A 13,479-nucleotide genomic window follows, 5' to 3' on the forward strand; every position below is an offset into this window, starting at 1 on the left:
ATTAAGTCCAGCGGATGCTGGCGTTTTAGTCTTCTGGGAACTTCGCTGTTATCCAGCAGGTTCATCGCCAGGTAATTTGGATGTACTTCTCATTGTAACTGAGTATATCCTATTTTACCGATGGCATGTTCAGGTCTCTATATATCATTTTATTAGTGACATACCATGGCGAGTTGGTAATGGTTCTCAACATCTTTGATTGAAAGCGTTGTAGTATTTCTATGTTTGAGGTGCTGGCGGTACCCCAAAGCTGGATGCCATAGGTCCACTCGGGTTTCAGTATGACTTTGTATATAAGTAGCTTTTTTGCCAGTGTTAACTTTGAATCCCTTCCAATTAGTCAATACAACTTGCTAGCCTTTAGCCCAAGCTGTTTCCTCTTTGTCCAAATGTGCTTTCTCCAATTTAAGCGTCTGTCTAGATGGATGCCCAAGGTACATGTACTTAGCTTCGTCTGCTTGCGGTATGGCGTGGCCACTTAATTTCGCTGGTGGCATGTTTCCTGCCCACCAATGAAATTGCAAATGTAATTGCGAAATTGTCTCATTGCAAATGTAACATGAGTAGATTTCATCTCATTCGTTTTCATGCGCCTTTTTTTTTTTGCCAAGCTTGTATCTGGTTAAGCGCTTCTTGTAACCTTCGTGTTGTAATTATTGGATTTTCATCGGTTACAAGTTCTGCTGTCTCAGCAAATGTTGCTACTAGGGTGGTATCGTTAACCGAGATGTCAGCGGTGTACTGGGTATACAATACTGGCCCCCAAGACACTCCCCTGTGACATTTCCTAAATAGCGCAGGGATTCAGAGAAGCAGAATTTATAAAATAATCAACCACACGTTAAAGTCTTAACTGTTAACAACAGGACACCACACCTACTCACTTCCTCTTTGTCTCGTTTAACTTTAATTGCAATTGAAGTTCAAGAAAGGATCAATTGCTAATGACCTTTCAGAGCCCCTGGCAATCGATGACATTGTCATGTCATAAAATTTAAACTTTTTACATGTATTTTTGATACTACTTGGATTCAGAGACAAATATCAAGCTAATAACCATTCACTAACTCTTTGCTCCGCAATTAATGGTTTTACCCGATATCTACCAATGGAATCTGAATGAAATATTAATTTCAATACCTAAATTTAAATTCATATTTCACGGATTTTCAAAATTCGGTGAAGTGAATTTTAATATACAGGGTGTTAAAATTAAAATATTCCTATGTAGAGTGAGTTCTGAGGCTAGTACTGAAGAGAAATTTGGACAACAGGTACAATAAAGAATGCACTCAACCATTTATTGGGAAAAAAAAAAATAGTTACAAAATTTGTCACTATATGGCGCTGTGGCTATACAAATCACTTGAACAGCGCTACAATTGTTCAGTGTGTCCTCCAACCATTTTGGTCAAACAACAGTTTCCATTCGAAGAACAGAATTTTCTACAGCAGAACGTAACATGTCAACTGGAATAGCCACCACATGACGTCTAATGCTGTCCTTCAGATCTGCCAGCGTTTGACATTCTTCCCGATACACCTGGTTCTTCAAAAAAACCCCACAACCAGATGTCGCATGAGGTAAAGTCTGGTGATCGGGGTGGCCAAGATGTCTGGAAACAACGGCTGATGACCCGTTCGTCTGTAAAGTGTTGCCTTAGCAATCTTTGGACACAACAGTGGATGTGGCGCACCATCTTGCATGAATATGGTATCCTGAAGGCACCCACGTTGTTGCAGCTATGGTATTGCGAAATTTGCCAACATTTCATAATGTCGGTGTTACCTGTTCAAAAAATTATGGCCCAATCATGAATGTGGCCGTAAATCCACACCACACTCACTTTTGGAGAATGCAACCGATCCTCTTGGATAACTCGAGGGTTCCTGTTGCTCAAATGCGACAGTTGTGCGTATTCACTTGTCCATTTAAGCAGAAGTGGGCTTCATCACTCCAAAGGATGTTCCATGGCCAAGTGATATCCACTGTCATTCTCGCCAGAAACTGAAGTGCATATGTGAAACGAATATCTGCATCACCATGCTTTAGCTGCTGTAGCATGTGCATCTTGTAAGGATAGTATCGCAACACCTGACGCATTACTAGCCTTACAGTGGAATACGGCATGTCCACTTCACGAGAAACAGCTGGCACACATGGAGATTGACTTGATAAATCCACGACAGCCATAGCCACATCTTCAACAAGAGGAGTCCGTCGTTTTCGACCTCTACCTGGTTGAACACCAAGATGTCCTGTCGGCAAGCATTTTGCGGACAGCACAGTCATAGGTCCACGTGGGAATTCTCTGATAGCTGCATTGTTGCTGTTCTGATTGTACAGCTTCACTAACAGCGCCTTTTCCTGCAACGTTGTTGGCATTGCTGCTGTAGTGCAGGCAAACATCTACTGTAGTGATTTTGAAGAGACTGCTTTGCTTTTACACAGTACAGCAGAGCTGAGTAGTGGCTCTGTGGCAATAACTTACGATTATGCAAATAAGATAATCGTAACTAAGATAGTTACGCGCCATACAGTGACAAATTTTGTAAATAATTTTTTTTCCAATAAATGGCGAGCTCATTCTTTATTGTACCAGTTGTCCAAATTTCTCTTCAGAACTCTCTCCAGAGCCCTCTACCTAGAGATACTTTAATTTTAACAACCCTGTATGTTGTAATTTAAAGGTATTTTATAAGACTACAATAAGGAAATAAAGAAAAATTCATCACTTCCCCAGTGAATTCTAAATACATTTTTTATATAAATATTATTTGTACCTTTGGGTGAAACAATATATATATATACTGTGTAAGCATCTCGATTCCCGGAAGGGAAAAAAGAAAAAAAAAAGAGAGAGAGAGAGAGAGAGAGAGAACTAACTTTTTAGTTCTCTCTCTCTCTCTGCACAGCAGTTTGAGAAAGGTGATTTTTTTTTTTTTTATCAAGTGAATCATATTAGTGTCACCTGATATTAAGTTCACATTTTATCCTTAACGAGTATTCCTAATAGGAGCCTAATGGGTGTTGCCCGTACTATTATATCTTCTGTTTATGTTTTAGCTGTAATCATTCTTTCTTCTTTGTGTAGGTCATTTGGGGTGCTTCTTTGGGAAGTCATGTCTCTTGGATATATGCCTTATCCTGGAAGAGGAAATCAGGAAGTAATGCAGTTAGTGACGTCTGGCGGAAGACTTGAACCTCCAACTAACTGTCCAGGACCTGTGTGAGTTTCTGTGTTGCGTATATTATCATCAAACGTATTAATGAGATTTATATTACATTAATTTAGATTTTCCAAAATTTTGGCAAAAAAATTAAATAATGATTACGGGAGAACTATTAGTTACGGAAAAATATTGTTTTTACGTTAAATATACGAACCTTTGTATTAAGGGGGAGTCACGGACAGAATCGGTGCAAATAGATGCAAACTGAACTGTGACGTGCAGTGATGACGTGTTCTTCGAGGTATAAAGATTGCACAGGCTATTCGACTGTAGTAAATTGAAACCAGAATGGGGACAAAGCATGATCTATCAGACTTTGAGAAAGGGCTTATCACGGGCGCACATTTAGAGGGGAACAACGATTCAAGAAACGAAAGACATAGCTGGTTTCTCAAAGATTTTTAATGACGGAAAAACTAACGGTTTTTCCACATGTCAAAGGGGGAAAATGTCACTTCAAGAGCGAAGACGTCAATACACTAAGGAAGACTGTACAGAAAATAATGTCTGAATTGAACAAAGCCCAAAACTGCCATACTTCAACCAGTACCATGCGCAGACAAAGAAATTGGGTATTGGAAGTTTCTGCCTATACATGATGCCGAGAACATCGTGATCAGACAATGGAACAATGGGAGGAAGTCGTGGTCAGACGAATCACAATACACTGTTTTGCACTGATGGTAAGTAGAATGTGACGAGAACCTCACGAAGCAATGGATGTTGCTTGCCTTATGACAACCCAAGCATCGGAGTGGGGATTCTGGTAGCATGGTATGGGGAATGTTTTATTGGCACGGAATGTGTCCATTGACACCGATGGAAGGTCGAACGTCATCTAGGGATTACTTGAATTTTGTATCAGATCTACTGCACCCTGCAACGTTACACTTTTATCGCGAAGGTGATGTCCATGTTATGGATAACAATGCAACAGCGCATCGTGCAAGAATGTTTCGAAGAACATGATACGGATTTGCACTATCTTCCCTGACCCCCACATTAACCTAATCTCGATCATATTGAGGAGGAGTTTTAGTTTTTAGGAGCATTAGCACCTAAGGCCATATTGCTCCGGGGATATGCGGTGGTCGTTCCCTGACCTTTCCGCATCCTCCGTATTTGGTGGTCACGGGCTTGAACCCCGGTCTAATCAAGAAGCGTGTGCTTCGCACTGCTGCTCTTGTCCACCTGGCTACGGAGGCGCCGATCCTATTGAGAATGTGTGGGATATGCTAGAGAGAGCTATACGGTAACGAGGGCCTCTTCCTTCAACTTTGTCGCAGCTACACAACACTTTGCAGGAAGAATCGCGCAATTAGACCAAAACACCTTATAGAATCCATGCCACGCCACACTTGCTATTATTCTAAACCAAGGCAGCCCGATTCAGTATTGAATAAAGGTTGGTATTTTTTGGCCAGTATGTGTATTAGTTAGTGCAATAGCATCATTTCTATAGACAGTAAAACCAACCGAAATTGCGCAGTGGCATCATTACATAACATCCATATTGTGAATTCCTTCACGAGTTGCTTGCCAGACCATTGTTACTTATTCTCAGTGGGAACCACCATCCAGACTGCCGTTTCGAAGCAATTTGGCCCCTTCATCGGTGAGTGGGTACTCTCTCTGATGGTATAACAGCTAACAACCCAGTTGTAAATTAAATTGTTAGTTTCGCATTTAACCGTAAGTTGACTCTGATGCATAAAGTGACGTCAAAAGTGCAGATTACTTTACAAAGGCATTGGTGTTCAACATGCGTAGGACAGACTGTTGCATTTGGCAACAAACAATCTCTTACATCGAATCTACCCTGCAGGCGTCAAAGGTAACAGCTGGCACCGTTCGTCACATAGTGCGATTGCTAGGTGGTTCCTGTGCTTTCCCACTAAATCTGAATTAAGTACTGTGTGATGCTACATAACTTTTCAAAACCAGTCGGTGTAGATTACGTCTATAGTCCTATAGAGGAGTAGGTAGGATGGAGAGGGCCGAAGGAATAGATAAAGATAGGAAATTGAGGGTCAGAATTGAATTAGCTGAGAATACTCAACTTGCACAGAACGATCCCACGTTGGGAGGAATATATCCCAGAATCCCCACTCCTAAGCATGCAGGAGTCAGCAAAGGCACACCATGGTCAGAAGAGAGAAACAGCTCCTCTGTGCAGTCAGGAGATACTACTCTAAAGTAGTCAGAATAGCTAGTACTACAGGAAGGTTTAGTCCCATGACTGAAAGAAGGTGGGCCGTTGTTGTCGCAGTAGGGTTTTAGGAGCATTAGCGACTTGGGCCACATTGTGCCATATATATTATGTCTGTAAATTGGGTGTTGTGTTATTTGCTTGTTTCTTTGACAAAAAAAAAAAACTGCTATTTAATATAAGCGTTCACAGCTGTGCTACCCACGAGGGCAGAAGTTCGCAAGCAGATCCCATACAGACACAGAGCACAACCAGGTCAGTAAGAGGGAGCCAAGGATCGAGGTTCCTGGATTGTGCAAATCCCACGGCGAGGTAGGCGATGTCGTCAGCAAAAGAAGCGAGAGAATGGTGCCTAACCCAGTCATCCCGGGTCAGCAACATGAGTTCACGGCCTACAGTTCTCGATTATAGCGGTCATGAGTTGTGTCAGAAAAGAGAAGCACCGACATTCCAGTTCACATCAAAGGTGTCAAGTAACGTTAAAAAGAGCGCTGGGAAGACCAGACAAGCTTTTACACAATCATGTCAAAAGTAAAAACTTGGTCTTAAGACAAGGACATTACAGGTTGTGTTGTATGACATAGTGCATTGTCATGCTGAAACAAACCGGCTCCTCCCTATACTGTTGCCACAGCGTTGGAAATGTTCAGAATATGAATGCACAGCATAGCATAGCATTCGTTGTTCCTGAAAGACCAACAAATGGTACAAGACCAAACAAGGACCAGCACCTTCGCGAAATTCTGCAGCTGGCACAACACACTCCCGTAAATAACGTTCTCTGGCAGACCCAAACACGGCCATCAGATCGGAATACCGAGTTTCATTACTCAGCTTTCCAATATTCCATCGTAGGGACCCAATTACGATGTGAACCAAGACGTTCGACGGTGTGCACTGTGTGACGTAATATTTGGATGCTCTGCAGTTCGCTACGTGCACCAGTATCAGTTCTGTAGCCTCCCTGAACTGCTGGTTGAAAGTATTCGATGAAGATTCACCGAACACAGCATCACCAGCTTATTTACAATCAGTACGGCCAACACGCTGTTAATTTTATGAGTAAATATATTTTTTATTCGTAACTAAGAGTGTACCATAGCTTTTGATAGAACAGTTCACGTGTCTGCCCTATTTAGATAAGAGAAGCTTAAAACGTGCAGCACTACCAAAATGAATATGACACGCGTACAGGGCAATTCAGAATATTTACGCTACCCAAATTGTAAGTGTTGATTTATCGTTGACACTTTGTGATGGATTTTGATTTTAAACGCGACGGTGATACCGTTGGTCATGCAGATGTCTGAAAGCTGTTGTTTTTACAATGTGACTGAAGACCCAAATTGTATATTAAGCCTCCGTCACTCACGGTACAGTCTTTTTTACAAAAAAGTATAGCATGCTGTTTTCATTGTGTCATACGATCTGCAGTCTTAACTTAGGAAAATTTCTATCATTGGAGCTGCTTAAAATGAGTGGTATCGGATTGATATGAGTAACTGCTGTGTTAATATAATAATTCGTAAATTATTAAATAATAATAATTAAAATTATTATTAACAACCCTCCCATATTGGAAGAATTAAAATCGAACGCCTTTCTAAATAAATTTCTAAAGATAATTGTTCGAATATTGTCGTTTCATCAAATATGGAGTAAATAATTAATTCACTTACGTCGGAAAGAAGGAAGACAGCGTCAACATTTTTGTAACTTCTGCTAAAATTAATAATTAATTAATTATAAATACAGTGTAATTAATGGTGGCAGTTAAAACCTGAAAATATACCAGAGTTGCGCAACTTTTGAATCACCTGTAGTTTAGAGCACGTGAATTTATTTAAATAATGTTGCGCGTGAATACGCTGTGGAAGGTTTCTATCAGTTTTTTTTTTTCCCCCAAAAGCCTACGAAAAACTTGCAGGAAACATCGTGGTTGGAAGCGTTCACTAAGAATTCTTGAGACCCAAACCCATCAGCGGACTGCAGTGTACGTACCGTGATCCACGTTCCATCTGGTGCTCCCTATGTCCTGGCACTCCGCATTGGATTTGGTAATCAAGGACTTATACATTGCAACGCTTCCGTCTCCAAACCAAAGAGCATTTATTCAAATCAGTTATATTTCTGGGTTGGGAATCACGGCCTTAACAGTCATTTGGCTAAAAAATTGTAAATTAAAAAAAAATTGATATTAATGACCCTAAGCCTGCACTTCAAACCGTACATGTGTTATTTCTGTAAAAATATTTCTGTACTAATATTTGTATCAATAAAATATTCTTTGAAACATGCAGGTGCCCGAATATTTTTGGCAATATGGCACGTAAAAAAGTAACTGAATGATTTGCTCCTTCTTTGGATTTATTAATTAATATAATTTGCATTAAACAATGAAACTCCCCTTGATAAGGAATTTTAATTCTTTAATTTTTTACATTTTTGAATTACTGTATAATAAATTTTATTGTATTCTGTTGCATTGCTGCTGTTATTATTATCATTATTACACAACTCAGAAACCAGTGACACGGTTCACGTGATTCGAATCCATTAATTGAACTGTTATGTCTGGACAGATGTTTTATTTCTCGTTTCAGATATCATATCATGAGGCAATGTTGGCATCCAATTCCGGACGAGCGGCCGAACTTCACCACCATCATCGAAAGGCTTGGATACTGCATCCAGGTAAAATGCACTTAGCTTGCTTACTTGCAATGTTTCTCACTTTCATAAGAAATTTTAGTGCAGCAGTGTGCAGTTCTGATAAAGAAATACTTTGCTTTGTGGTTGTAATTTTGTATTTGAGAGCAAGCCAAAGGTAGATGATACGAGGGGTGGTCAACAAGCTCTGAGAACAGGGTATATAAAATGTATTAATAAATTAGAGAATAGTGTTTTTTTTTTTTTTTTGTTAGTTTAATGTTTTATAAATTAACATTAAAAATTGTATGTCAGTGTCTTAAGAACTTTCTAAAATTTAATTCTATAGGTTGGTAGGTAGAAGAACGAATATCAAGCAAATCGAACATCATTCAGTATTCAAATTTTTAACCAAGGAGAGCAAAAGTGCTAAAAAAAATCTATGAAAAAGTGATTGTGGAAGTATCGCTAAGTTATGGTAGTTTCAAGATGTCAGGCGGATTTCAAAGGAGTACAGGAGTCACTTGAAGATGATCCAAGGCATGGTCGGCAATTATAAATCATTCAGTTCTGAAAAAAGTGCCATTGTTGAAGAAAAATTTTTAGAAAACAGAAGAATTAAGAAAGTGTGTCAAGTTTAAAAATTACTTAACATTTCCCATAGAAGCATTTTAACAATGATACACGAGCATTTCCAAAATTTATGCAAGATGGATTCCCAGAAATCTTTCCATTCGTGAAAAACATCAGCGACGGAGAGTCATCAAACGCGAATTTAAAATTAATTCTTGCTAACCCAGATATTTTATCCCGTTTGGTGACTGGTGGTGAAACTTGGTATATTTTTATGTTTTCGAAACCAAAAAAAGCATGTAGTAGAAGCACAAGGGATCTCCATCCCCGAAAAGATTTCGAACCCAACCATCAGTTGGAAAGTTTTTGCCTCAGTTTTCTGAGACATAATTTATTAGCGTGTACCTAAAACCACGATAATAGGGGGATTTTATGCCCTTACATCAAAGTTAAAAAGCAGAAATTAGCGAAAAAAGACGAGGAGAGTTGGGTCACTAGGTTTTGCTTCTCCACGACAATGCACCGTGCAAAGATTGCACAGGCTAAAATTCATTAATTTGGATTTGAACAATTAACCCACCACCCGTACATCTCAGATATGGCTCCGAGTAACTGTTATTTATTCAAAAATGTCTAGTATCTTCCCGAAACTAATTTTAAAGATGAACTAAAAGCAGCTTCGGAAGCCTGGTTTGATGCCCAACCTAAAAAGTCTTTTTCGAAGGATTAAACTCTTTTCCGAGTAAATACATGAGTGTAACTGAACTTTGGGGTAAGTAAATTGAAAAATAAATTTTAAAAAAGGAAGAATTTTGAACCTTTGTCTTTATACTCCGCTCTCAGAACTCTTTGACTAACCCTCGTATGTGCTTAATGCCTAGAGTATGGTTTCATACTGTGTGAAAGCACTTGATCATTTCTGATTCTCAAAACGCGTTTCAGGCGTGCAAGTGTACTGGTTTCGTTGTGTACCAGAAGCAACGTCTCATCCTCTGGACACTCAGTGGTCGTTCGAGTAGTATCCATTGCTCAGCCACTTTAAAAAATTAACAAAGTACATAAAAACGGCTTTGGCCATTATAAGATGCCCGTTGTGCTGTTTCAGATAAATATCGAAATGAATAACGTTAACTATTTTTGTTTCCGGCGACTATCACGAAATTTATATATTCGATGAGGGCTCCTTACTGAGTTTTTGTTAGCTTAAAATATCAACTCACTACCGAGTTTCTGTTTAGATTATGTCGCATTACGAAATAAAGGATTTTCGTTGTCCTGTTTCTGTTGTACGGCACATTGGAAAAATCACACACAGTCACGACATAAAACGATACATGGTGAAAGACTTGTAATAGAATAAACTCTGCTCTGCCATCCCGCGTTATGTACAAAAACGGTCGGTCATATTCGCGGCATCGCATTCGACATAGCAACGCGCAAGTGTACAGGAGGAAAAGGAATAAAATTAAAATTATTTGATAATCAAGTCTAGCGTTAATGAGTGGTCACTGGTGGCGAATGAGAAATTTTAAATGCTTCTAACGTGGCTATATTTTCATTCATTTTACCCTGATTAATAATGCTACATTGAAATATCATCTGGCCATTTGTAGTGTTCAGGAGCAAGAGCAGCATACGTTCTGTTCAGTGGACTGTGGTCCAGCCTGCCTTGAACCACAGTCCACTGAACTAAATACGATCAACCATTGTATTCATGATATGATTTATTGTAAACGCCTTTGACCTGGTAGTCATTCCGAAGTATAAACGAGGACATTTTAAGTACAGACACCGGACAAAACATTAGTACCTGTGTTTTTCAATTAATGTGTAGCATCCGTTTAGCACGAATCACTTCGTGTATTCAGCTCTATCCCTTAAATTGTTTATATCAATATCAGACAATTCTGAAAGCTCATAATTAGTTCATATTTCGTCGATCCTGTCATTGTGTTTTTACCTTCCGTTCAACCTGGTCCATACGTTCTCTATAGGGTTTAAATCTCGTATCATTCCTTCATGTTTTTGTGCTAGTTAAAAACTAGCACAAAAACAGAGATCCTGTAAAGCAGACACTAATAATTATTCAAATAATAAATTATCCATCTGTGGTATCCCTTGTGCCAATTTCCAGTGAGCAAGCATTATATGGTCATTTACATGAAATACAATGACTCAGTAAGATGCATGTATAAATAAATCGAAGCATTCCAAAGATAAACAAATTATCACTTCAAACATTGTTCTATTCTTCTACGATGGCACATATTCTACAACAATCAACAACTAAACTTAATGAGCTTAAAAGTATTTACATATCACAGCGGTGAGCAGGCATACATAAACACCATATTGGTTTCAATACAGTGTTTCTGTATTGTAACTGTTCATTACAGTGTTTTTAAAAAACTCTTCGAAGAGTGAATCAAATATGTCACAACAAGATGCAAAACTCCCTTACATTCACCAAGAACAAAAATTGCTTTACCTCCATATTATCTTCCAAGCAAAGCCATGTAACAATGTGTAAGAATGTTATTAACAAATCTATTGCCACTTCTTTTGTCTAAAGGAGTGGGTCCCAATCGGTGTGCCGCGAGATTAGGAAATATTCCATTGACTTCAATGGCAATCACTCTTCCGGTGTGCCGTTAATATTCAATCTTTTAACTTAAAGTGTAATTTGAGTGACAAAAGAGTGGGAACCACTGGTCTAAACTGAGAACCGTTGTTACCGTACTGTCCTCCGTAACAGTACGGTAGCAGTTTCGCCAAGTGTCACTGGATTGGAGAGGTCTTGGTTAGATTCCCGTCGACGACTGGAGGAATTTCCAAAACCCTCGTCTCATTCCAGGCTAATATTCTCTCAAACATTAGTTTATTTAGGATTTTATTCTGTCTGTGGATTTCTTTGAAAGTTTTGTTCATAATGGCCGTAATATCCAGAGAATTTCCAAAGAGTCACAAGAAAGAGAATACCTGAACTCAGCTGAAAGAAGCAGATTTTTTAAATTGAAAAATAAGTTCAATAAAATGAGATATGAACAAATACCGAAAGTGAAATAATCAGGCCTACATCAGTGTGATGGATTTTGTTTTGTGAAGCATGGTGGCAACCTAGGTGGTAAACAACAAAATATAGAGAAACCTAAGGGCAAGTTGACATTTCATGGTGAATGGATTATATTAAAATTACCTTTGGGAATATTTATGGTAATTACATATCGTATCCTTATATAGAGAATAAATAATATATACAGTCAAGATTAATGATGTTTCATAGGCCTACAACGTAACTCTAAATTTTTTTGCGATCCCACCAATAAAAATAGAGCAGCCACTGACTGTATTGTCAAAGACGCAGCACCTAATTTTCGTCCGTGTACTATGTTTGTAGCCTGGTGTTGATAAAGCAATATTGCCAACGGCCGCATCGTCTTAAAATTCTGATGACGAACTTACTTTTATTATTATTCTTTTTATCAGTTTATTAAACAAACACCCCTGTACAGAAGTCATCTAGGTGGGTGGCTCCTACATACATCGAACATAACTTATTAGATAGTTATAAAAGTATCATTTCTACTCTGCATCAATACCCAAAACAACCCTCCTTATTTGCGACATTAAGATGCATCTTAATTTATTAATATAACGGTCCAGCAAACTTGCCCACCCCCGCAAAGCATCATTGCCGAAATAATTGCCGCTTTCGTTTAGATGTTTACAAAAGCTCATGGTTACCATTGAAAAACTCTTCTTTCCTAGGAGTGGCGAAATGCTTTGACGTCAGCAAAACTAACTCCACAGATTCATTGATGAGTTCCCTGTAACAGTCCTCTTCGTCCTTCAGTTAGTTGTCGCTTGTGTCATGAGATCGATTTTATGGCCACTTTCTTCCATTTTGTAGTCCACATTAATCTTTAAATAAGCCTTTGATGCACTAGAATATATTCTTGAGAACTCTGAGAATGTATGAGGTTTGATCAATAGATTACGTCTGCTTTATTTCTGATCTGACGAAAATTCGTCAACTGTGTCTCATCCGAAAGCAGGTCTTTAATTAATACCTGATTAATCCAATATAAAAAAACCATTTAAGGGCCGTGAAAAGTGCAGTTAAAATCACTGTAGATGAGATGTCTTGCCCATGTGATGACTTAGCAGAAATTATAGAAACTAGAAGAGTATACTCACTTTAGAAAACTTTGCCAGCAAAAATACTCCTGTTTATTTTACTTTACTTTTTAAGGTGTGCCATAAAATTGTAATTTTATAGCAGATTTTAGGTTTTTAAAACTTGTACTTTCCATGTTTTCTCAGGACCCCGATGTGATCAGTGTACCGATGCCAGTGTTTCACCGCCCACCATCAATGGAACGTGATGCTACCGTCATGAGACCTCCAGACTCAGAAAACAATTGCCTTCAGGTAGGAGTATTTCAACATTTCGCCAAATAGTTATAACCAAAAATGAAATTAATATTATTCAACAACTACATTAATCATTATTATGCAATCATGTAATTATTAATTGCAGTAATCATCAAATCTATCTATATTCACATAGGAAAATTATCTATATTCACATAGGAAAATTCCCTTAAAAGACGTTTCCCGATCTAAGTCGTTTATATTTCTTGGTCCTGTCATAGTGTTCATGCGATTTCCCTTGTAACATTAATAAGCTTGTCTAATATTTTGCTACTTACCAGGACCCTCGCATGTAACGCAGTGATTACAATCGCTGCTGTTATACATAGGGTGGTAAAAGTCCTGGGTCCAAATCCATTCAATATGAGAGGAATTTTTTT

The 13,479-nt window shown here is 38.5% G+C and overlaps 1 protein-coding gene and 1 long non-coding RNA gene across 3 annotated transcripts in view; one reads left to right on the forward strand and one right to left on the reverse strand.

Moving 5' to 3' along the window:
* Positions 1–13,479, forward strand: part of LOC150084908 (leukocyte tyrosine kinase receptor-like) — a 236,984-nt gene that overhangs the window by 219,368 nt on the left and 4,137 nt on the right. For both annotated transcript variants that reach the window (XM_090376698.1, XM_090376700.1), the window contains 3 exons: positions 3,096–3,230; positions 8,047–8,137; positions 12,989–13,096. In XM_090376698.1, the coding sequence (XP_090232824.1) occupies positions 3,096–3,230; positions 8,047–8,137; positions 12,989–13,096 (334 nt within the window). The remainder of the gene's footprint in view (positions 1–3,095; positions 3,231–8,046; positions 8,138–12,988; positions 13,097–13,479) is intronic.
* LOC150084909 (uncharacterized) overlaps positions 1–13,479 on the reverse strand; it is a 116,695-nt gene that overhangs the window by 3,098 nt on the left and 100,118 nt on the right. The gene's annotated exons all lie outside the window — the stretch shown is intronic.

This window comes from Mastigoproctus giganteus, chromosome 6 (genome assembly GCF_048544385.1).
Source record: "Mastigoproctus giganteus isolate SK-2022 chromosome 6, ASM4854438v1, whole genome shotgun sequence".
In the NCBI taxonomy this organism is placed as follows: domain Eukaryota; kingdom Metazoa; phylum Arthropoda; class Arachnida; order Uropygi; family Thelyphonidae; genus Mastigoproctus; species Mastigoproctus giganteus.